Source organism: Podarcis vaucheri, assembly GCF_965113315.1.
Source record: "Podarcis vaucheri genome assembly, chromosome: 12".
NCBI classification, from domain to species: Eukaryota; Metazoa; Chordata; class Lepidosauria; order Squamata; family Lacertidae; genus Podarcis; species Podarcis vaucheri.
Window position 1 is genome coordinate 22,496,303 of NC_138750.1, and position 22,586 is coordinate 22,518,888.

General features: G+C 40.6%; 1 protein-coding gene across 4 annotated transcripts in view; it reads right to left on the reverse strand.

Annotated features, from left to right (window-relative positions):
• The window catches only part of RARB (retinoic acid receptor beta), a 343,954-nt gene that overhangs the window by 138,200 nt on the left and 183,168 nt on the right, over nt 1-22,586 (reverse strand). For 3 of the 4 annotated variants that reach the window (XM_082193494.1, XM_082193493.1, XM_082193495.1), the window contains one exon: nt 4,931-5,053. The exons of the other annotated variant lie outside the window; for it this stretch is intronic. In XM_082193494.1, the coding sequence (XP_082049620.1) occupies nt 4,931-5,053 (123 nt within the window). The remainder of the gene's footprint in view (nt 1-4,930; nt 5,054-22,586) is intronic. 4 annotated transcript variants of the gene reach the window in all.

Below are 22,586 nucleotides of genomic sequence, written 5' to 3' on the forward strand. Positions count from 1 at the left end.
AGCAAAAAACAATGTACTGCAGTCACACTCACTATCAATCAATCAATCAATCAGTAGCTGAACTGAGTTCCACACAGTCACAAAAACAAAAAAGAGCCACAAAACCACAAAATAATATCAAAAACAGACAGACCTCAGCGTAATACTCAAAATGGAAATGTGGCACGTTCAGCTTCCGAAAGAAGTTCGCAAACCGGAACACTTACTTCTGGATTTGAAGTGTTTGGGTTCCAAGTTGTTTGAGTACCAAGGCGTTTGAGAACCGAGGTACCACTGTACCTGAATAGGGCTCAAGTATTGAAATTCCAAACTCAACTTGCTGAATTGGAAGATATTCAGCATGAGAACGTCGATATCTGATAATTAGCCACCAAATAAAAAATGTGTTGTGTTGACAATTTAATCCAGGAAACAAGAAGTTCAATTGACTATCAGCTAATATGGTACTTTGCAAAGGACTATGTGGATATTCAGATTACACTATTTTTATAGTTGCTCCTGTAATAAATGTGGACTCACTCTGGATTAGGTGAAAGCTATGCTTGCTTAGGGCCCAGTAGACAGATTTCCAGAGTAAGTCCCAGGGTATGGTGCATAACTACAAAGCCACAAGCTCAGATTTCAGGATTTGAGTCCACAGATCATCTCAAACAGGCAGTCTAAGGGATGTTAGGTGGGATTCAGTTAAAGAATGAACTGCAGGGAGACCAGGAGCTCCAGGAATGGAAGCCTCCTTGCATCAGTAGGCCAGGACAGAAATCAAGTTATCTACAAACACTCCAAAGTATTTAACAAAGAAAGGGTAAATGAAACCAAATATTGTGACCAAGCATGAAAACCACTGTAACAATATTATTAATAAAACTTCTTCAGTGTACAAACATGGTCCCAATGAGCCAATTCAGATGGCAAAATGTATAATTAAAAGGAAAAGCCATTTTCACAACATTACCCACAAAGCTAAACATGGTTTTAGAAGTGCTGGTCTTCTCGACTGTCTGCTAGAATGCTCCATTACAGAAACTGTTAAATGAAGATAATTGGGGAAAATGACAGACGTTGGATTATGGAATAACTGAAACACAGTAAAGTGTGGGCATTACACATGACTGCAACTTCTGTTTGTTTCTTTGCTTGTTTTGGGTTTTTTAAAATCTATCACTTGCTTTCAATACAGTAATTTCTATGCAAATTCGTCTGGATAATTTCATGACTGGGGCAATTTTTAGACCGTGTTATGGATGTCACACAAAATGCCCCTAAGATTTGGCTTGTGGCCTTGGCACAGATTTGAAGGAGATGGTAGATGGCTGAGGATTACCACGTAACCTACGCTTGTTAAAGACAACATGCATGTAACCACACGGGAAGCCAGTTCTCTGTGACATCCAGCCATATATTGAGAAAAAAAATATACCATGCCCTTGCAACAAATCAGCAATGCAGGGAGGCAGAAGGGTGGTAAAATATTTCTCATTGCGTGGACAGTCACAACAGATGGCCAGCTTCTTTGTGTAGTTTCATGAGCACTGAAACAACCATTGGTTAAACAGTCATCTGTAGCCACCTCATATTTTATTTATCTAGGCTAGAGCATTTATAAATTGTCCCCCAATAATGTAATTTCCTGCTTGGCTCACAGATTAAAAAATACAATATTTAAAATATCATTAAAAACAGCTGCAGCATTAAAAATTTCCAACAGAGTGATCTAAACCCAAATGTAACTAAAAACATGAAACCGTTTCAAGATCATGGATTTTAAAAGCCTGGTTGAATAAAAGTGACCTTTTTTTGCACCAAAAAGGCCACAAAGAAGGCACAACTTTTGCCAAATTGATAGGTCCCTAAGCCAGAGGTTCCCTCTATTAAATACTGTCAGAGAGAAATATGCACACCAAACTTTTCAAATTTACTAAATGCAATCAACAAAATGTGAATATAAAAAGACATGGTCCAAAATAAAGCAGAATCAAGTCCTGTTTATTTAAGAGCAAGAGATTAAGTATGTGTTTCACTGTGCCCTAAATTTAAAAGGCCTTAATGTTGGTGCACTATGTCTACAATGACTGGAGAAGTGATAAGACTAGGAAAGAAAGAAAAAAGAGGAGGGGTGGACACAAACATCTCCAGTATGCCAGAGGATCAGAAGTAATGCAGGAAACTATCTCTGAAACAGCTCGACTCTTAAAGCACATTACATGTTTTCAAAACAAGGATGAGCTTCAGGATGAGGCTAATCAAACATCAAAATTAAATTCACCAGGATTAAATTCGGCTGACATTGAAACCTAATCAGATACAGCCAAACTGCAGTCATTAAGATAATCTAATTTGTTTTGCTGAGATTGGTTGACAATCAAAAGAGTAAGCGAACAGATGACGGGCAGAAAAAGAGATGAGGTGCTGAAGTCGAAAAGCAAACAAAAGAAATCCGGCAACAGGTGCTGCAATGCTACGCTGCCATCCAGAGAGGTAATTTGTTGGGAAAAGAATAAAACTATGCCCCAGGCATCCAAGAAACTTAGTATCATGGCTGGAGCAGAAAGTTTTTAAGGCCCTCTTGTGTGTGATCAAAGCAACCCAGTTGAGAAAAAGCAGAGGATCTCTGTCATTGAAGGATAGTAATGGCATTAGTTTGCCTAGATTATATATATAACGTATTAATAGGTCTGGACTGCTGGACCTAATGAAATCCATGACTGGAAAGACAAATGGTATGTACACAACCTTCCTTTTTCTCATAATTGCAGCTTTCCTAAATCAGACTTTACAGGACAAAGCAATTAGCTTTCCTTCCTGCTATAGCCTTATATGGAACATGCAAAGCTGCTTTGGTCCATCTCACTCAACATTGTCTACTCTGACTGGCAGGCAGGGATGCTCAAGGCATTCAGTCGGCATTTAAGCGAAATGACTTGACATGGCTCTAAAGACACAACTGATCCTCAGTTTCCACACTTCTCTGAATTCCATAATACAGTCATACCTTGACACTTCAGGTTGCGTGTTTTTGGGTTGTGCACTGTGCCAAACCTGGAAGTACCAGAACGAGTTACTTCCGGGTTTCGGCACTCACGCATGCGCAGAAGCACTAAACCACACTTTGCACATGCGCAGAAGCACTGAATTTTGACCCGCGCGTGCGCAGACACAGCGCTGAGGATTGCGAACGTGATCCGTGCGGGAGTGTCCACTGTACAATTCTTGGCACGGAAATGCACCACGATTTGTATTTCAAACAAAAATGCATGCTAAAAATGTGTATTTTAGAGTAAAACTTAAAAGTAAGTAAAATTTGTGATAAAATGTGTTGAAATAATGTGTGTGTGTGTTTTAAACGTTTTTTCCCCTTTAAATTTTTTTGGGGCCCCCAAGAGAAGCCCCCAAAGCTGTAGCTTGCTTAGCTTACATGTAAATCCAACACTGCATGGTGCATTCCAACTTTCGTAAGCCACTTTGAGAGCCCCCAAGTGGGATATACAGTGGTACCTCGGGTTACATATGCTTCAGGTTACATACGCTTCAGGTTACAGACTCCACTAACCCAGAAATAGTGCTTCAGGTTAAGAACTTTGCTTCAGGATGAGAAGAGAAATTGTGCTCCGGTGGCGTGGCAGCAGCAGGAGGCCCCATTAGCTAAAGTGGTGCTTCAGGTTAAGAACAGTTTCAGGTTAAGTATGGACCTCCGGAACGAATTAAGTACTTAACCCGAGGTACCACTGTAATGCAAAATGCCAGCCTTTTAAATAAGTAAACAAAGAATCCATTTGTAAACAAAAAGACCAAAAAAAAATTACTCTGCACCTCTCAACAATCTCCAGAAGCTAAGCCTGGAAATGAACAGGAGCAAGAATGTGCTCTGACAGAGCTTCCAGTGATTTAAAAATGAGGTGCAAATACGTTTCCATCAAAGGTGCATGTACAGGGGTAATGAAAGTCTGTAAGGAGAACGCACTTCAGTATCATCATATGCAAAGTGTTAGCAGAAAGAAAAATGCTCTCCATCTTCAAAAGCCTTATCACCAAGAGACAATCTAAAGATACGTATATATTTCCAAATTCCAACATACTTATTCCTGCTACAGCTACTGACGCAAAATTGTAAAGCGGAACAAAAGCAGCCATTGCGCAGAGATCAAAGCACAGTGCATTTCCTTTTAAGCCCAGACTTTAATATGTGCTTCAGCCGATCACTGTCATTGTTCTAGATTATGAATCACCGACACATACATTTTCAAGTGTAATGACACTCTTGCTTATTAAAGACCTCTCAGCTGAAGGGGCAGAGTATTATGAACTGGCCAATCCATTCATTTTCTTGAATATGTTATTCAGTATTTTATGCTAAAGCAGCAATACACCATCCATTTTAGTACAATGATCCTTATGTTCAATAAAAGTGAAGTGCTGCATCATAAATCATTATAGTCATTTATTCTACATTAGACATATTAGACACTCTATTCCATAATCTATTACAATAAGGTGGATTTAAATATACCCCAAGGAACTGCAATAATAACTCGAGAACCAAATATAGCAACTGCAGATAAAATATAGTTAACCTAAAATTGCACTGGCAGAATGGACAGTGGTGAATTTTAAAATGAAATTCAAAATGTGTTATAATCTGAATCCAATAAACAAGCAGCAGAGAAGCTGTGCAATTCCTAGGAAATTTGCATAAAATATATCTAAATTATTCACTTAGATTTTGCAAGAGCTATTTAATGTATGTAGACATAAATGAAATAAAATAGGAAATAAATAAAAAGGAAACTGTGGTTAAAAACATCTTTGAAGAACAACCACCAAATACCCCTTCTGCTCTGGATTTACTATTTCCTTCTGCTTTGTATATACACTGGTTATCTTACAGAAGCTCTAGTTTCTTCAAGCTGCACATTTGCTCTTCCTAGCAGCTTACCTTTTATTTTTAACCATTTTTTAAAATCCATGTGCTTGGTGGCAAAGTCCCAGCTGGCTTTAATGGAGCCGGATTGCACCTTTTGGCCATGATCCAGTACCTCTGCATTCAGAAAACAGGAAGCTGATGAGTGAAGGGAACAGACAGAAAGGAAGAACATAATTTCCTCTTATCTCAACTTCTTGGTGTTTCAAAATATCATTCCCAAAGTGCTCCATGGGGCCAAAATAACACATTAAGTTCATCTCACGGTTTGCCTTTAAGTACAGGATTTCTCTTTCCACCAGTAACCAGTTTGGTGGTGGCCCCGAATTGGGACCCTGATACGTGGCGGACAAGGGAGTTAACCCTTTGCTCCTTGCAATAGTTTTGATCTGGAAAGGGAGTCTGCCCCTCAAATTTGTATTGCTGAAAAGCCCAGAAGAGCTTTCCTCTTATGCAAATAGTAGTCACACCCTGCCATGAACAGAACTGAGACCACAGCAAGGACTACAAATTACAGCATCCTTAACCACCACACCAGGGTCTTGATTCAGTTTGCGGTGTACATGATATTTGTAAAAGGAAGATCTTGTAGTCAACAGCAAACTTTGCGATAAATGTATTGTAAAGTGTGCCCATAAAAAACACATACTTTATGCCACTCTGTGTGAGCCTGGTATACCACCAATGCAGAAATAAGTCATCAGTGAGTGCCAACTGATTCTTATTCCAATTACATCTTATAGCCTGTGTCCTGGTGAACCACAATACCATATAAATGTCACATCAGACAAAGCAACACAACAGGCTTAAGCCAATGATTTTTTTTTAGTCAACGCCAAAGTCTGGAACTGTGGATCCTTGCACAAAGACAAAAACTCATGGATGACTCCCTTAGTACAACTGAGTTACGTAGACTTGTGTATAATTAAAGAAACTGGGTTGGTCATTTCAGTGAGCTTTGAAGGCAACACATACCTTCACACCACACAACCACATGAGTAGATACATTTAATATGAGGGACAGCAGGCAAGCAGTTATACACGACAGAGGGCCTAGAACATCAATTGAAAGCTAGAATTGCTTGCCATGCACATGGAACAGCCAAAGGCAATTGTTGTATTCTCATTTCTATGACGCTTGCTTAGCGCTGAAAGCCACAAGCAGGAATGCTTAGGTTAAGTGGGAACCTAAAATTGCCCGTCAAATTGTTTTGAGACTAGGTCACCTGTGCTAAGAACAGAAGCAAGGTGGCACACGAGATAGGGCTAAGCAATGATTTTATATTGGTTCTGACATTATTAAGATGAGCCTGCAGGATCAAGCCAAAGGCCCATCGAGAACAGCATCCACTCCCAGAGGCCAACCAGATGTCTGCAGGAAGTTTGCAAGCTGACCCTCAAGTACAACAGCACTCTTCCTACCTGCAGCTCCCAGCAACTGATAATCAGAGACAGCATGCCTCTGACAGTGGAGGCAGAATGTAGCCAAGATGGCGAGGAGCCAATGGCAGTTTCAGACCTTCTAAGTGTTCCCGTTTTCCAGGAACAGTTTCAGATTTACAGAAGCCGTCCTGGTTTCTGATTTGATCCTGGAATGTCCCGCTTTTCCTTAGGACATCCCTATTTTCATTGGCCAAGCCAAGGAGATCAGTAACACAACCTTTGGAAGACCTCTGAAAGCAGCTCTGTATAGGGAAGTTTTTCAATATGTAATGTTTTATTGTGTTTTTATATATGTTGGAAGCCATCCAGAGTGGATGGGGCAACCCAGTCAGATGGGTGGGGTATCATCATCATCATCATCATCAAATTGTTGTTGTTTAGTTGTATCCAACTCTTCGTGACCCCATGGGCCAGAGCACACCAGGCACTCCTGTCTTCCACTGCCTCCCGCATCATCATCAAATAGGACAGCCCTATTTTCATCATAGAAACGTTGGACGGTATGCAACTTTATCCTCCATGAATTTTTCTAATCCTCTTTTAAAGCTATACAAATTGGTGGGCATCACTACTTGACTAGTGGAACAATACTAGTAATGAAAGTGGAAGGTTTTGGCAATTCTTTATCATCTAAGGCTGAATCCACAAAACAGTTCCCCCAGATGTATCCCTAACTGTTAATTTCTACATTATATTTGAGCTTTCACATAATGTAAAAGCCACTCCCAGAAAAATAGCAGAATATGCGCCAACTTTAGTGCTCATTTCCATGTTATTTGCTCCCAGGAAAATATTCTGTCTGCAAGTAACACATAAATGCATGCGAAACTTGAGCTATATTCTTGGAAGTGAATTTTACATCATGTGAATGGTTAAATATAATGCAGAAATGAACAGTTAGGGAAATGTCGGGACAATGGAACCAGCTGCTGAGTGAATGCAGATGAAAACAGTACTTGCTTTTGTAAGCCCTGATCAGTCGATTTGTCAGAGATCTATATTATTGTGGTCCTATCTTGGACACAAACCAACTGATCTGTGAAATATGGATAGAAATCTCCACCCAGCATCATAGGTCTTTCACTTTTAAAGCATCAAATAAATTAAACAGCACAAACCTTACTTGCCTACCCTTAAAAGACCATCCTCTTTTGTTTATGTTTCCTCTCCTTACGAACCGCTATCACAAATGGTTTCTTAACAGTCCAGATGCAGTATTTCCACCATTTTGTCCTTCACCACTAATTAGATAATCCAAACAATCAAGTTTATCTAGCGTGATTTGTTTGCTGCAAAGCCACGCTGAACATAAGTTATGGGGCCATTAGCCTATTCTTCTCTCCCTACAAGTCTCATTATTTTGCAAGTCACGGATATTAGGCTTAGGGCTGACTGGCAATTGCCAGAATTGCTCATTTCCTTTTTGGAGACACAGGAAGTACCACTTTTCATTACTATCAATCCTCTTGCTCTTGATGAGTCTTCAAATAGCAACTGCAACTGATAGGTTAAGTTTATTAGATCATTTCCCTCAAGACCTTAAATACAAATTAGGTAGGTTTTCTTATCCGCAGAGAAGATACAACATTTCCTCTCGCTGCCATGTTCTCTGTTGCAGCTACAAGTAGGGTTGCTGTTTATGCATCACCCCCCAAAAAGGGCAACAGAGAACTGATTCACAAAAATGTGTAGATGCCAATTTACATGCCTAGCTGCAAATTTTAAAAGAATTACTTTGAGTAGAAATACAATACATCTCACCATTGTGGTGAAGAAGACTCTCAGTCGCTTTCATGTTACTCACTGTTGACTATCAACTTCCCAGCCCTTAATCCCTCTTCTTTTGGTTCTTCATTTTTAAACCAGGATTGGCCAGGACAGCCCTTCAAACAGATGACCTCATTCACTGGTGAACTATCCTCTACAAAATAGGACAAATGGCCCCCCTAGCTATGAGAGATTTTTCACGTGGCTGTTCAGGCACCAGGAAATTTTATCAACCTCTATGGAATGTAACTGGGTGCTAGTTTGTCCAAAATTAATGTCACTGGATATTTTTTATGATGCTGATAATATATTGTCAAAAGAATTGGTCCTATAAATGATCTTAGCAGCACAACCAGTAATTGCAACTCAATGGAAAACAGCCCAAAATCTAACACTGGACGCTTGGTTCCACACACTGGAAAATAGTTATAAGGGATAAAATTATGCACATTTTGAGATTCTGCGAAGAACTAGAACATCCAGACACTTTTGATATGATCTGGCATTCTTTTATGACATATACAGAGGGTGGGGCTGTGGTCTAAACCACTGAGCCCCTGAGCTTGCCAATCAGAAGGTCAGTGGTTGGAATCCCTGTGATGGGGTGAGCTCCTGTTGCTCTGTCCCAGCTCCTGCCAACTTAGCAATTTGAAAGCACACCAGTGCAAGTAGATAAATAGGTACTGCTGTGGCAGGAAGGTAAACAGCATTTCTGTGTGCTCTGGTTTCCGTCACAATGTTCCCTTGCCCCAGAAGTGGTTTAGTCATGCTGGCCACATGACCTGGAAAGCTGTCTGTGGACAAAAACCAGCTCCCTCGGCCTGAAAGCAAGATGAGCCCATAGTCGCCTTTGACTGGACTTAACCGCCCAGGGGTTCTTTACCTTTTATACAGCAGAACCATCCTTTTCAAGACAACCTTCGTTACAACCCTTGCAAGTCTGCAACTATACTTAATAATCTGATATTGTTGAGTGTTTACTTGGACTTTGTTATTTTAACTCTACATTTCTGTTTTATAGGTTTTTTTAAAAAAATCTTTTAATTTTTATCTGTTATAATTGTTTGCTCTGTTTTGTATACATTATAATATGATTTAATAAAAAAAAAGCTTTTACAAAGCAACAACAACTGGGTGTTAGTTGGAGGAGCACCGTGCAAGAAACTGACTTGTTATAATGGAGATGTCCTTGAAAGAAAAACTGCACACCATTGCCAGGTTTTCAAGAAAAACTTACCAAATGCAATCTTCGCCTGCTGATGTTGATCAAATTCTTCTTCAGAGTTTGTTTGTTTATAAAAGTATTTCTGTACCATCGTATCATAAAATATCAGAATGGTGTATGACTATAAAACACCATTAAAAACAATGCTAATAATCCTAAAAGTGGCTGGCTATTAAAACAGTTGCAAAAGCCCCTCAGCATAAAAAGGTCTTCCAAGAGATGCCTGAAAGTCAAAAGCAAGGATGCCTGCCAAATTTCTGCTGGATATTTAAACCAGTACCTAGTTCGCATTTCACCTTTTCTTTCCTAAAAAAAAAAACACATTCTGACACACATACACTGATAAGAAAACCACAGGCTAAATCTACACCCTTGTGCAAATTAATTGAAACAAAGCATGTTTTCTATCTTACTTGTAATCCTGTACTCAAAACAAACAGGAAAAGTCAATTGATCATTATGGTGCCGGAAGCCTGCAGCCAATAGAAGGAATGATGCGCTCACCACAATATACTGAGGTTCTATGAAAGAGAGTTTATTCCAGAGCTGGAAAAGAGGTATCCTGACACTACATGTACTGGGATATTGCAGCAGGACCTAGCCCCCTGTCTAAAGTGGTGAAGAAATTCATGACAGAGCAGCAAATACAGGTACTTGATTGGCCAGGGAATTCCCCAGATGTAAATCCCATTGAGAATTTGTGGGCTAAATGTAAAAGTCGCCTCTGTGCTGTAGAGTGTACGACTATGGAGAAGCTGATTCAGGCGCTGATTCAAGTGTGTTACAGGGATCCGAAAATCAACAGGGACTGTTCGAAACTAGTAGACTCCATGCCAAACCATGTTCAAATGCTGCTTAAAAATAGTGGAGGTCATATCCATTACTAATGTACGTATATGTGAGTTTTGTACATGTATATGTGAGTTCTGTACAATAAACTACATTGTTTGTTTCAATCAATTTGCATAATAATAATAATAATAATAATAATAATTTTTATTTTATTTATATCCCGCCCTCCCCCAGCCGTGCCGGGCTCACAAGGGTGTAGAATGCCCAACTGAGAGCTAAAATGGTGAAAATTCTGCCCTCCCTTCTTGACTCCACAAGAGCTTCTGTATTTTGTCCTGTGTTGTGAACCGTAGAAATTTATTCCCTCATGCGTGGTGGAACACCTTGCCCTGCACTCTGACCATGAACCCATTTCTTCTACATAAACAAATCACCATCCAAACTTCTAAGCAGATGGTACTTTCTCCAAATCTAGGTCCTTCCTGATCATGTTTGCTCTGACTCATGACCTGGAACCAGCTGCTCTCAATTCAAATTCAATCGCATTTCCAGGTGAGAAAGGCAAGCTTTAGTTTAGCTGAAAATGCAGAAACGCTCCTTCCCAAAGGAATGTAGTTTCTTCCTCTTGCCTTGTCAAATCATACAGTACAAAAGTTTGAAATCATAGCAGAGATTTACAGGGAAACAAACTTGTAATATTTATCTCTCCTGTGTCCAATATCCTCAACAGTTAGACTTAAACACAGCTAGATGGAAAGAAGGGGAGGGACTCCTAATTAGTGTTAAACCCAAACATTTCAGAAGAAATTTTCTATTGGAACACAACCAAGTGATGTGTTGCTAATGTTTTATCTAGACTTACTTTCCACACTGAGATCATTTTTAATCCCTATGAAGTTAGCTTATTCTCTTCTACTACCAACACATCTGCAATTTATCAATTTCACAGAAGTGTCCTAAGAAGGATTTGCTATATTTCTCTCTCTCTCTCTCTCTCTCTCTCTCTCACACACACACACACACACACACACTCTTCTGAAATGGATAAAATAATTGAAAAAAACAAAACTGCTTGAACTTTCCCATGGTAAGAAAGGCAAAGCAAAAATGGGAAACTTTGATATGTATGGACTGGACTGAAATGAAAAGGCTGCCAATAATGTTAAAAAGAGGCAAATTGCAGGAGATTTCACTAACCATTGTATCTATTCATGCATTCTTTTCATCACACAATTAGAAAAGCATGGGGAGAGCACGGATACACTATTTAGGTCTACAGTACTCCACTGCATCCTGGGAGCGGCCACTGGGACAATATAACACTGGCCCTAAAGGATCTATCCTGGTTCCCAGTATGTTTCCGAGCATAATTCAAAGTCTTTGTACTCACCTTTAGAGCCCTAAACGGCTTTGGCCCTGCATACCTGAAGGAGCGTCTCCACCCACAACGTTCAGCCTGGACACTGAGGTCCAGCTCCAAGGGCCTCCTGGAGGTTCCCTCACTGCGAGAAGTGAGGTTACGGGGAACCAGGCAGAGGGCCTTCTTGGTGGTGGCGCCCTCCCTGTGGAACGCCCTCCCATCAGATGTCAAGGAGATGAGTAACTATATAACCTTTAGAAGACATCTGAAGTCAGCCCTGTATAAGGAAGTTCTTAATGTCTGATATCTTACTGTGTTTTAATTTGTTGGAAGCAGCCCAGAGTGGCTGGGGCAACCCAGTCAGTTAGGGGGCATATGATGATGATAATAATAATAATAATAATAATAATAATAATAATAATAATAATAGTTATTATCCCCATCACCCTGCCCTGCCACCCTCCATGCACTGAAGGGCAAATGAAGGGAACCTGGTGTGCTAGCTGAGGTTCCCCAAGTGATTTGCAACCTTGTTTATGCAACCACTAAGGAGAAGAACAACGCCTGAATAAGATTCTTGGTCTCATTGCTGTCAGTCAAAACAATAGCCTATAGTTAATGGAGTGGATAAAGGTTCCATAGTGGGGAGCAGGTTCAATCCTTTGGAAACAGATGAAAGGGAAAATCCTGGATAGCTGCTGCCAAGTCAGAGTAAGCAACGCTGGGCTCGGCAAACCAGTAGTCTGCACCTATCTCCTGATCTAAAATAATGCAAATAGTACATTCAAGCTGCATCAAAACCTGAATCTTGGAAAGGAACTTGGGCTGTCCTAACAACTGCTCACAGTGCTTTAGGGAAGCCTGTTTCACACTTTGAAAACCATTGGCCAGTGCCTGTTCCAGGTTTTGGGAGGTCTGTATTAAATCCCGCCCTCTGCTTCCATATTCATAGCACATTTGCTTACTATGAAATGCTGTCTCTCTGTCGTGGAGAGAGAGAACAGGTGGGTGGGAAGCAAGGAGGAGTCAGATCTCTGAACAACGAAAACAGCTGACACAGGCCATTGATCATTGGTCAGTATCACTCAGGAGTATCATCCACATCAATTCTCCTGTCTACATTTCAACAGAACGTACAATGTTGAAGTAAACAGCGTGTGAGCTGGGTAAGAGACTGTTATGTACTGAGTTGAATTGGATCCAAAATGCAGCAGTCTGATTGGTCCTAGAACAATAGGATCCAGAATGCAGCAGTCTGATTGGTCCTAGAACAATGCAGCAGTCTGATTAGTCTGCAGGAGCCACCCAATCCGGCTCCAGATGGAAGTGAATCCACAACCTGATTGGCCTACAGGAGAATTCCGGAATCAGCCAATCACGTGCAGCCCATTGTGTAAATAATGTATATAAAGCAGATACTTTGAGGGGACTTTTATTCCTCCTCATTCACTATGAGCTGAATAAAGAGCATGAAATCCACTCTCGACTCTGAGTATATTTCAGAGACTTTCTGAAAACAGTCTCCATCCATATTTACAAGTATTTATTTGACCTTCTGACTCATTTTACTTGTCCCTGGCCTATATCCTATGGGAGCATTGTCAGTGACTTTTCAGCATCGGGCCAGGGTGAAGGTAAAATAACAAATTAAATTCAGTTTGGAAGATCTCCATATTTATTTTATGGTAATTGAGCAAAACGTCATCCATTTGGTTTAAAGAGCAATTAGCAATCTGAGCAAAGTGAAAATTGATCCAACTTAAAAGAAAGTGAAAGGATTATGCTAGAAATTTTCCTTTCTCTGTTTAAAAAGGCATTGCCTCATCATCCTATCTTTCCTTATTGGCATATTACCCACTTATATTGGGAAGATAATGTAGCATATTTGACATCACATTCATTTTATCGACTCCAGGCTGCAGTCTTATCAATATAGAATTCCTAGGCTTAACTTCAGAAATGTGAGCACTGGAAGAATGCTCAAAAACCAGAAACCAATATTTGACTGGAGGGCAAAAGCATTCATAAAACCCCTGTCAAAAGAGGAAAAATGTTTAGAATGTTGAAACAACAACAAAATAATAACCCCTTGCAAACTAGTTGACTGCTCATGAAAATATTTGGTATAACAGTTCTAGACAGTTGTATCAAACTATGTCCCTTTAAAGTACGTGCTCTGGGACAAAACCTACATTTAAATGCCCATTTTTAGAGAAAAATAGATTTAAGTACATTCATGTTAAAGATTTTTTTTTAATGCAGATTAATGTGGAAATGGAACAGAATCTTGGGTAAAAATATGCAAAAATATTAGAAATAGACAAATTCTCCTATACTTAAGGCTTTTTTTTAAGAAAAATAAAAATAAAGGACTCTCAGGTGTTCAAAACCCGAAACCAGTTTAAACCCAGAGATATGAAACATGGAAATCAGGAATATCACCATCTTTTAGCTAAAATGGTCCAAACACTTACAAAATTTTCTGATAGCAGTAATCCAAAGCTAGAAGGCAAATTTATGTTTTATTTGCATAAGCAAAAGTTCAGATACTTGAGCATTACTGTTTTCAGATGTGTTACTCTGTTCTGAAGCTATGGCATTACATACGCTGTTAATTAGGCTAATATGGACATTTGGATAACCAACTGATAACTGATTTCAGAGTCACTGCATATGACTATGATAACACAGCAAAATCTGATACAGGTCACTCCTGGAGACATAATATGAAGCAAGCAGTTGATCTTAGCCACTAAAGCTTTAACTGAAGACCAACTTCCATAATGAGTGTGCAGATGAGGGTCCCAATGCACACATGCAGGGGATCCCCTAATCATAGAAGATAGAATATATGCGTACAGTGGTACCTTGGTTCTCAAACTTAATCTGTTCCGGAAGTCCATTCCAAAACCAAAGCATTCCAAAACCAAGAAAAGTAATGCAAAATAGATTAATCCATTCCAGACTTTTAAAAACAACCCCTAAAACAGCAATTTAACATGAATTTTACTATCTAACGAGCCCATTGATCCATAAAATGAAAGCAATAAACCAGGTACTGCAGTCACACAATCAATCAATCAATCAATCAGTAACTGAACTGGGTTCCACACAGCCGCAAAAACAGAGCCGCAAAAACAAAAACACAAAATAAATAGCAAAAACAGACAGACCTCAGTGTAACACTCAAAACGGAAGTGTGGCACTCAAATCGTTAGCGTAACACTCAAAACAAAAGTGTGGCACTCAAAACGGAGCACGTTCAGCTTCCGAAAAAAGTTCGCAAACCGGAACACTTACTTCCGGGTTTGCAGTGTTTGGGTTCCAAGTTGTTTGAATACCAAGGGTTTGAGAACCAATGTACCACTGTATTTGCTTGTACAGAGATCTTTATGCGTACTGGAATACCTCAGGACTAAAGAACGCTTTTCATAAGAGTTGAAGACCTATGTGCACATACACACACATATGGACCACCTGAGGATAGTAAACATCCACTTGGCTTTCCTAGGCTTTTACAAAAACAGAATTTGCTCTCAAACACGTGCACACCAAACATTCTAGTGGGCTTTAAAAAGAAATAACGAACTGGTATGTAAATTGCCGAAAATAATGATAAAGCGTCTAATATGACACCAAGCATCTCTACAAATGTGAGATCTTCTTCTGTGCCACAGATCAAAATTATACATAAAATACAATCAAGAGTTACCAGCTTGGTGCAAGCAAAGGGGGGCAGTGTGTTCCTCCCTGTTTAACGCAATCAATGAACAAGAGCTGAATGAAGTGAGAAAAATTAAGAGGTCTAAAGATCAAGCGGGAAATAAAAGAAAGACACACAAGCAATTAAAAAAAAGACGAATGGGCTGCATTTTAAAACAAAGTATTTTGAGACGCAGCAGCAGCAGTTTGTTCAGCCCCTCAGCCCTGCATTATGACAATGGCATGCAAATGCTAGCAAGTCAAGACTTTGCTCCCAACCATGTTTTCATTAAAGATTCTGCTTTTTTCCAGAATAATAGTAAATGACACGTGAACTTCATATGAACCATAGGTCATGAAAGGATTTAGCATTGGCATTTTTAATCTAAAAAGTCTGTGCCAGAAAATCAATATGTTTCAGTTGCGGCATTCGAATGCAATTTTCTTCACGTAACAGGGTTTCTTTCTTTCGTTCTTTCTTTCTTTCTTTCTTTCTTTCTCCCACCCCCGCCCCATCCCGCTTCTCATTCCCTCTCTCTCCCTCTCTCTCTCTTTCCTCTCCCTCTCTCTTTTTTAAAAAATAGTGACTAATTCCCAGTTTTTCTATGAAACAAGCAGCTGTGTTCTAAAGGTAATGACATCAATAACACATTACATGTAAACAGAAAATGAACAAAAAAATCATTCAAGGCCCTTTTCAAACCAGCGTGCTTTTCATCAGCGCTATTACTGGTTCCATTCACATTATCGGATTGAACCATGCTGCATAACCAAGGTGCTGACAAGCCTTGATTACCCAATAACTCCTGTATTCCTTTCAGGCAAGTTCACGGAAAGGACAGGAATGCAGGGCCTTCCTGTGGGGCAGACTGCTTTCCACAGAGACTCGAGTCAATGAAACCCAATGCCCTTGCGGCTCCACGCACCAAAATGGGGCTTTGCATTTCCTGATATGTATTTATGACTTTCCCCCCCTCCTTTGTTCTCTATTGTTTCAGATAACAATTTATTGTGTGGCAGAGGGGCCAAGCCAAACATTTTTTAAAAAAACTCTTTTCATAACACTTGGGATGGCTGGAGACGGGGAACGGCTGGCTAAGCCATCTCTGCAGTCAATCGGTGATAGGCGCTTTCCCATGCTGCAGAGTCAACAAGCCCGTTTCTCACCCAGGGCAAATCCAGACACTACGACAACAGTGGAAACATGATCCTGCAAGGCTGCTTAGCTGTCAGGTTGTTGCTTAGATTCCTCTATTCTGGCCTCTTAGTTTCGAACATAAACTACTCGCACAACACTTGGGCGGGTGGGAGGTTTATTTTCGAAGTGAAATGCTGTTTAAGTGTGACATGAGGGCACGGAGAACACAGATTCACTCTTCCTAACTGCTTTGCCCAGGGTGTTAATACAAAGCAGCCAAACAGCTTGGCCACCAGATGTGCGTAAGGATCCAAAGTGAAGTCTTTATGACTAGGGTTACCAAAAGGTCTTAATGCCCAAGCTACGCAGATTTCTTAAATTTCTTGATGAATAAAATTCAACACCTCTGCTATCATGTCTGGAGTAATTCAAAGATAGATATATCAATATAGATAGAGATATACAGCTGTACCTTGGTTTTCGAACAACTTAGTTCTTGAACGTTTTGGCTTCCGAACGCCACAAACCCAGAAGTGACTGTTCCGGTTTGCGAACTACCGTATTTTTCGTCCCATAGGACGCTCCGTCCCATAGGATGCACCTAGTTTTTTTTTGGGGGGGGAAATAAAGGAATTCCCCCCCTTTATTTCCCCCCCAAAACCAGGTCGGGGAAACCAAACCAGGTCGGGGAACAGCGGGATGGCGGCGCTGCGCCTCCCCGCTGTCCCCGCTGTCCCCCGAGCTTGTGGGGCTGGCCGATGTCTGCCCGGCGCGCTCTGCTTCAGGGCGCCCCGCGCGCCGGGCAGCAGGCTGCTATCCCCAGGCTTGCAGATAGCTTCCTGAAGCCTGGAGAGCGAGAGGGGTCGGTGCGCTCCAACCCCTCTCGCCCTCCAAGCTTCAGCGAAAGCCTGTATTCGCCCCATAGGACGCACACAGATTTCCTCTTCATTTTTGGAGGGGAAAAAGTGTGCCGCATAGGGCAAAAAAAACGGTATTTTTGGAAGCCGAACATCCAACGGGGCTTCCGCGGCTTCTGATTGGCTGCAGGAGCTTCCTGCAGCCAATCAGAAGCTGTGCTTTGGTTTCAAACTTTTGGAAGTCAAACGGACTTCCAGAACAGATTCCGTTCGACTTCCAAGGTACGACTGTATATGGCAAGAAATTAAAATACATGGACTTAATACATTGCTAACAAATATTTTACACAGATCTTTTGGCCCACCCTCCTCTATTTCTACCTAATGCTAGTTCTCGACTCACTGAAATTAATGGGAATGGTTCAGTTAGGCCCATAAATTTCAATGGGTCTACTCTAAATAGGGTTTCATTGGCTACAACCTCTAGTTTCCATTTTCCATTGCAAGGGTAGCTGAAGTAGGGTTCTTCAGATATTTTAGACTTCAATTTTCATCATGGTCAATTATCAGATACGACAGAAGTTCTAATACAAAACATCTGGAGGGCACTACCTGGTCCTACACTCAACTACCCTCACTATAGTCATTTTATTTAAAGGAATATATTAGAAATTATTATTATTCTCTACTTCTCATATTTCCTAGACTTACTTATTTTCAAAATGTTCAAGAAACGGCAACAATGTTTCATTAAATATACACAATATCAGTCAAATAAACAGGATTGCATTAATCGCAATTTTTTCCGCTTCCCAAGTACAAACATTTTGAATGGCTCCAGCTGTCGTATGTAGGTATTGGGGAGGGGGGATAACAAACATACCTATCCAATCCAACACAAAGCATTTGACATAATTCAGCTAAATAAGCAATGCTCCAGTTTTCACACATTTGTTCATAACAATAATACATGTTTACATTTTCTTCTCATCTAAATATATGACTACGATAATTATTTGACAAGAAGCTACAACATTATTGCGAGGGAGTGAGTCCTGGAGCAACTGAAATATTGAAATCACAAAGTGCAGATGGATTTGTCTGGAGGAATAACTAACAGCAGTGGGTGGGGAACTGTGGCCTTCCAGATGTTGTTGAACTCCCATTAGTCCTAAGCGGCATGACCAGGATAGTGAGAATTAGGGTTCAGCAACATCTGGAGGGCCACAGGTTCCCAGCCCCTGACCTACAAGAACCTTACCTCAAAAGCAGAATATAATGATATCTGAAGCCTGTTATTTCAGTGCTCATCTACAGTGCAAACCTATACGTGTTAACTGGACCACATCTGTCCTTTTCCTGGTTGACACTGTCACAGAACTCCAAAAGGCTAGTGGACAGGACTAATGCTATTGAAAGCCACACCTGTTCTGTTTCACCAAAACTTGCTCTTTGATATGGTAAGTTCTTCTATATGCTTGGTAAGTCTACATTTAATAATGTTTTTGCCAGTTTCCCAGATTACCTCTAGATACCTATTTTTGGAAATAGGTCCTCATGTATTGGGGCTGATCTCAGTTTTTTTGTTAAAAGATAAGCACTTTCACATTTGCATTCTGTAAGAACACTTGGAGGGATGCCATCTGGACCTAGTGATTTGTTCATTTTAATTTGTTAATAAGGTCTGAGACTTCATCTCTTAACTTGGCTCCCCCTTCCTGAGAAAGCTAGTTTAGGGAACTGCTCAACGTCTTCTGGCATTAAAAGACAGATGCAAACAATTCAATCAGCTTTTCTGCAATCAGCTTTTCCTCCTTCATCACATATTCTACTCTCTTGTCATTCAACTATCAGCAATATGCTCCTTGAATTTTTTTGCACTATTAATGTTATGTTAATGGGCAAACCTCAAGCTCATGCATGCACCCCACCCTGTACTCTGATGTGGCCGCAAGGAGGAGATTATGAGTTTTTGCTTCTGTTTGTAACAAACCACAATTTAGTGTTATGCCTAACCCCAGACAAACTGTGCCTTGCTGGAAAAAAGCCAACGTTAAACTATGCTGTATGAAATTGGCTTGTTTCAATAAACCACAGTTAAGATTAGCCATCAATGGGGATTTGGGTATAATGCTAAACTGTGGTTAAACCAAAAGCAATGGTCCATTTAGTACAGCACCCTGTTCTCACTGTGGCCAACCAGATACCTGTGGGAAACCTGCAAGCAGGATGTGAGCAACAGAGGTCAGTTTCCTCCAATGATTTCCAGCAAATGGCAGCATTTCTGCCTCCAGTGATAAATCAGAGTTTATCATTATATCTAAGTGCAATCAGTTTATCATTATATCTAAATGCAATCAGTGTGTGGGCTATACCTGAATCAGAGAAGCCGAAGCTGGAGCTGAACAGGATTCCAGCTGTCAAAAGGCTAAGCTTTGTTCGATGCCCCTTTGCGCTTCTCCAAAACCAGCTAAAGCAAAATAATAATTATACACAATAAGCCAATATATAAACACAACGTACTGCAGAATTCAGCCTTGCTCAGCACAGAATATGGGGCTTTAGGATTTGTATTTATTTAAGCATTTACTTATTCTGTGGCAGAAAGTATACATGAGCATGTTCCCTCTAGAAAAGTTTGCCTCCAATTATTTGAGTTTAATTAGGTTATGGATCAAGCTACAAGTGCCTCTGAGACTGAGTGGGGCCACATAAGAAGGTTTCATGTATCTGTCCCTGAGGAAATTATTTATCTAAAAGGAAAAATGTCACCAGCAGAAGATAGATTAAAACTATATTATACAATGCTGAACAATGGATACATGGAAGTGGCATAAGGATGCTGTGCGATGATTCATTGCCATTAAATAGCAAAACGTTTGCCCCCCTCTTTGCAAGCTATCCAGGAACAATTTGGTAGAACAGAACAAGGTTGGTTGCATAACAATGATAGTGTTCTTCTATCCACACAAATAAGCAATATTCAGCTTGCTCTTAGGTAACTAGAGAATAAAAGATGTGGTAGATCTTTAAAGTAGAACACAAGTGGTTATACAACATGGATAGTGTTCTTGTATCGCCACAAATAAATAACATTCAGCTTCCTTTTAGGTAACAATATATGTGCAACAATCTTTTGTCCCACAGCACAAAAGTAAAACCCTTTGTACTGGAATATGTGAATCACTTCTTGGCAATCTCTCAAAGTAAACAGAGTAAATTAAAAATGAATGTTCCCTCTCTCACACACATAGGCACACACACACACACACACACACACACACGCACACACGGACCCGAGTGGATTATTTGCCTATCAAACATTGGAAGCAATCAAGTTCATCAGTCATTCAAACAAGCAACTGAAAAGTGGAAATAATAAGAAAACAATCTCAGAGAAAGAAGCAAATTTTCATGGAACCATTTGTCTTGTATAATTAATCCCATATGTGAGACCAGAATGGATAAGGGGGCGGGGGAGTAGCGAGAATCGCTCTTTTGATGCAATAAATGTACAAATGAAAAAGAGGTGCCTTAAGATCTCTTTCTCCTTGAATGTGTGATGTTGAATCCAGCTAGCAATGGTTTGTTCAGCAGTAAAAGCAGGGGTGGGGGAATGGAGTTATACTCTCCCACAATCCCCCACCCAACAATTTCCTTGGCCCCCTACGTTACTGTCAAAAACCAGTCCTGTATTGGTCTTCCATTGCTCCATCAAGAGTTAAGACAGGTAAAACTTTGCTCCTATCGGTCTCTTACTGGGTTTTCATGGCAAAAGGTTATGCTCAAACCACATTCTCTCTGCTTGTAGAGCAGGGCTTCTCCTTCTCTAAGAGTTAAGTGTATGTGAATGCATCAGCTCTAAGTGCAACCCCGCATGTGGGATAGCTCAGTCGGTAGAGCAGAAGACTCTTAATCTCAGGGTTATGGGTTCGAGCCCCACGTTGGGCAAAAAGATTCCTGCACTACAAGTGGTTGGACTAAATGATCCTCATGATCCCTTCCAGCTCTACAACTCTATGATTCTAATATCTCCTATGCGGTTAAATTCACATTAGTTAATGCGCATGCAGTCTCTGTGTGCTTTTCTTTGTAATAAAACTGGTATTTCGTGAAGATTTGTGTGAGAGTGTTTCTTCAATATAAGGGTTCAATCCTCATGTTTAAGAGAATCAACCAGATTTGCCCGTTACCAACAAATGCACAGATCAGAGTGCATCTATCTATCATGAAAATGCATACTTTAGAGGGAAATGCACACCATTTAAATATTGGTTTTTCTGCTGTCTCCGTGCCCACCCCCAACAAAATGGGGGAAAGCAGACCTATGATGGAAGATATGTGGAACCAGCAGGGAACAAAAAGAGACTGATTCATCTTGCCATACTCTGAATGCCTGTTGGACGAACAGTGGAGAAACTAGGAAGCTAGGAAGCTACCTTATATACTGAGTCAGACAACTGGTCCATCTGGCTCAATACTGGCAGTGGCTCTCCAGGGTTTCAGACAGGAGTTGGCCTCCCCCCCCCTCCCCAGACCTACCTAGAGATGATGGGGTAGAACCGTGTAATGGGAACAATGGGTCAAATTCCACAGTGCTTGGTCACATGTCTTGAGGAGCACATCCCCCATGCCTGGATGTTCTGAGATAAGGGTACCAGGTGCAAAGGGGTTACCGTAGCAACACCAGCGCGATCAAGTGTACGACCTGCTATGTCATTCCCTATTCTATTGGTTCGGGAGATATGCCTACATGCCGAGACAGGTGTAACATTATGTTCATGTCTATGTCCTGATGCTGACCTGTTTGCTGTCAGGGCCTGATTCTGAATCTGTGAGAGCCAAGGGAAGAGGCTGTGGGTTTAACACAGCAGTGTTAGCTAGCATGGTGATAGTGTTAACGAATCTCTCTTTGCATATGTAACTTTACTTCTAAGACCCAAGTAATTGTATATAGTAGGTGGTAGTGTTTAGCTTTGTCTTGTGTCTGGAGACAATAAGCACTTTTTTACTTTGAACTGTGTGGGATAAAGTTTTTCCCTTAACTGGGGACTCTGGAAGAAGCTGTTGTGCTAAGAGCAGGAAATTTCTGAAGGCTCTACTGCAGCTCTTCATACTCTGCAGATACATCACTAGTCGAGTTGTGATGAACCACCAACTTCCACAAGTCACCAACAGCTGCCACTAAGCTACAATCCTTTCTCATGGCCTGCTTGTGGGTTTCCCAGAAGCATACAACTCACTACTCTTTGAAAGATGGGCTCTTTATGGCCTCCTGTGCAAATGGTCTTCTTATCTGGGCAGAGCTTAATATTTTTTTCTTGCAGTTTGCTGTATGTTTGGCTTTCTCTGTAGTAATACAGTTTCTACTTTACTTTAACTTCTGA